A 3,180-nucleotide genomic window follows, 5' to 3' on the forward strand; every position below is an offset into this window, starting at 1 on the left:
AAGTGAAAGAGGAAGACTTGAGTAAATTGCCATATCTGAAAGCTGTGGTCTTGGAAGGCTTAAGGCGTCACCCCTGCACATTTTGTGTTGCCTCATGCAGTATCAGAAGATGTAGTGTTCAACAATTATTTGGTGCCTAAAAATGGGACTGTCAACTTCATGGTGGCAGAGATGGGTTGGGACCCTAATGTGTGGGAGAGTCCTATGGAGTTCAAGCCGGAGAGATTCTTGAACAGTGAGAAAAATGGAGAAGCATTCGATATCACGGGGAAGAAAGAGATAAAGATGATGCCATTTGGGGTAGGAAGAAGAATGTGTCCTGGCTATAATCTAGCTATGCTGCTTTTGGAATATTTTGTGGCCAATTTGATCTGGACTTTTGAATGGAGAACTTCAAATGGAGCCGAAGTTGATCTGACAGAGAAAGAAGAATTCACTGTAGTGATGGAAAATCCATTACAAGTCTCTGTATCTCCTAGGGCTTGAGATCAATCAAGTTATGGCTTTCTGTGTTATAGAGGTGATTATATGGCTTGTGTGTTATGCAGGTGATGAAGTCTGGGAACATGATCTCCGTGCTTTTATTCACGTAGAGACATCATTTTGTGGCACATGTACTATAAGACTAGGCCCAAGATAGTGGCTTTTTGGTTACTTCAGATTCAGTTTCCATATTGAACACTACCTCCGGTCCAAATTATAAGAACTTGTAATTTGTCTTATAATTAAAACCGGAAGTAGTAGCAAATCTGTCTGTGCTTACTTTTAGCGGTGTCGTTTGAAGCCTTATTTCAGCTATGGCTTATTATCTGTGTAGGAAAAACAGAGGATATACAATCCCACATATATATATGTGTATGAGAGATTATACATATATATTTACTAGTTCAACATCACCTTCCTCTCCTATGTGATATAAAATTTTCATTATCACTTTAATGTAATTATGGGTCCATTTTTGCATTTTGTTAACTAAGCAGCACAAGAAATTGTCTTCGTTGAAGTGTGTTGGCACTGTAAGCCACGACCACATATGAGACTTTGCTATATTTATCTTCGCACAAACGTGGTACAAAGCTTGGTCTAAGATTTCTCCGATTAAGGGCTAAAGCCAAAGCTTTTTACTGGTTCATGCTCTCCCAACCATAATCATGGGGTTGTGGTTGATCGTCTTTGCCACAATCTGTCTCTGTTTTTCCATTAGAGGTCTCTTGAAGCTTGTCTCTCCTCCTCCTCCTTCTTCATCTTCTTCCTCTCTTCTCCCTCCTGGTCCTTTCCGGGTCCCCATCATCGGCAATCTCGTATGGCTGAGCAGATCACTCAGCGAACTCGAACCCATTCTTCGAAAGCTTCATGCCAAATATGGACCCATCGTCACTCTCCCGATCGGCTCTCGTCCTGCTATATTCATCGCCGATCGGTCTATGGCCCACCAAGCCCTCATTCAAAACGGCCTCGTCTTCTCCGATCGTCCCAAGGCCCTCGCCACCGAGCAGATCCTCAACAGCGACCAACACAACATTATCTCTGCCTCCTACGGCCCCATATGGCGCCTCCTCCGTCGCAACCTCGCCTCCGAGATGCTTCACCCGGCTAGAATCAGATCGTTCTCGAGCATACGTAAATGGGTTTTAGATTTGCTTGTGACTCGGCTTAAAGCTGATTCAAAACCCAGCAATCCCGTTAGAGTGAAAGACCATATCCAATATGCTATGTTCTGCTTGCTCGTGTTCTTATGCTTCGGTGACAAATTAGACGACAAGCAAATCAAAGACATAGAACGCGTTCAAAGGAGTATACTTTTGAGTCTTAAGAGATTCAAAATGTTAAATTTCTGGCCAGCAATTACTCGAGTGTTGCTCCGCAACAAGTGGAAGAAGTTCTTGCAGATTAAGCAGGAGCAAAAAGATGTTTTGATTCCACTGATAAGAGCAAGGAAGAAACTGAAGGAAGAGAGATTAAACCAAGAACAAGCTGATGACGATGATGATAACGACAATGATGATAATAATGAGACAGATGAAAATATAGTGTCATATGTGGATACTTTGTTGGATTTGGAATGGCATGGGGAGAAAAGAAAGCTAAGTGAAGGTGAAATGGTTTCCATATGTTCAGAGTTTCTAAATGCAGGAACAGATGCAACATCTACCGCACTACAATGGACTTTGGCATGTTTAGTGAAGTACCCTCATATTCAACAAAAGCTTGTGGATGAAATAAGAGATGTATGGGGGTGAGAGAGAGCACGAGGAAGTGAAAGAAGAAGATCTGAGCAAAATGCCGTATCTTAAAGCAGTGATCTTGGAGGGACTAAGACGCCACCCACCTTCACATTTTGTGTTGCCACATGCAGTGTCAAAGGACCTGGTCTTCAACAATTACTTGGTGCCCAAGAATGGATCTTTAAATTTTATGGTGGCAGAGATGGGGTGGGACCCAAAGGTGTGGGAGAATCCAATGGAGTTCAGGCCTGAGAGATTCCTGAGCACTGAGAAAAATGAGGGGGAAACATTTGATATCACAGGAAGCAAGAGATAAAGATGATGCCTTTTGGTGTAGGAAGAAGAATGTGTCCAGGTTACCTATTGGCACTGCTTCATTTGGAATACTATGTGGCCAATCTTGTATGGAATTTTGAATGGAAAGCTTGTGACGATGTTGATTTGTCAGAGAAAGAAGAATTCACAACAGTAATGAAACATCCATTACAAGTTCGTTTGTGGCCGAGGTTTTAGATCTAGACATGTAAGAGGAACACATCAGATTCATCCTTTATACTGACACTGAATAATGGTCCATGTAGGTGACTTATATGGATATTGTTCCCAAGTTTGTGGCTTTTACGTGAACTTCATAAAGCAAGTAGCTTGTGGAGTTTGTGTGAATATGAAATTTTGTAGCAATTTCTTCCTGTAGATCAAGGGATGAGATATATTCATCCATGAATGCGACATATGCACAGTTTATTAGTTCTTTTTAATGAATGAATGGGCACAGTTTGATGTTATCTCATATTATGTTGCATTCCATTATAGACAGAGCAAACAGAGCAATGATGTTTTTATCAGAAGAAACGATTAAGATTATATTGCTAGCCTTGGTCAAAACCTCACACCAATTTTTAGCAGTACATAGTATGTGACTTTCATTACTCTAAGATAAGATTTTGGTACTATA

The 3,180-nt window shown here is 41.1% G+C and overlaps 1 protein-coding gene and 1 pseudogene across 1 annotated transcript; both read left to right on the top strand.

The window, feature by feature from the left end:
- The first annotated feature begins 78 nt into the window (after positions 1–78).
- LOC114736907 (cytochrome P450 89A9-like) lies at positions 79–529 on the top strand. The gene has a single exon (XM_028924790.1). It carries the CDS (start codon positions 160–162, stop codon positions 484–486), a length of 327 nt encoding a protein of 108 aa, XP_028780623.1. The 5' UTR covers positions 79–159; the 3' UTR covers positions 487–529.
- Positions 530–1,351: 822 nt separating this feature from the next.
- LOC114736908 (cytochrome P450 89A2-like) lies at positions 1,352–2,739 on the top strand (annotated as a pseudogene).
- The last annotated feature ends 441 nt before the right edge of the window (positions 2,740–3,180 follow it).

This window comes from Neltuma alba, unplaced genomic scaffold (genome assembly GCF_004799145.2).
Source record: "Neltuma alba isolate B1F8T4 unplaced genomic scaffold, ASM479914v2 tig00013383_pilon, whole genome shotgun sequence".
Taxonomy (NCBI): domain Eukaryota; kingdom Viridiplantae; phylum Streptophyta; class Magnoliopsida; order Fabales; family Fabaceae; genus Neltuma; species Neltuma alba.

Bases quoted from the DNA above. Each gene is read 5' to 3' on its own strand.
- LOC114736907 (XM_028924790.1), top strand. From the start codon at position 160: ATGGTGGCAGAGATGGGTTGGGACCCTAATGTGTGGGAGAGTCCTATG.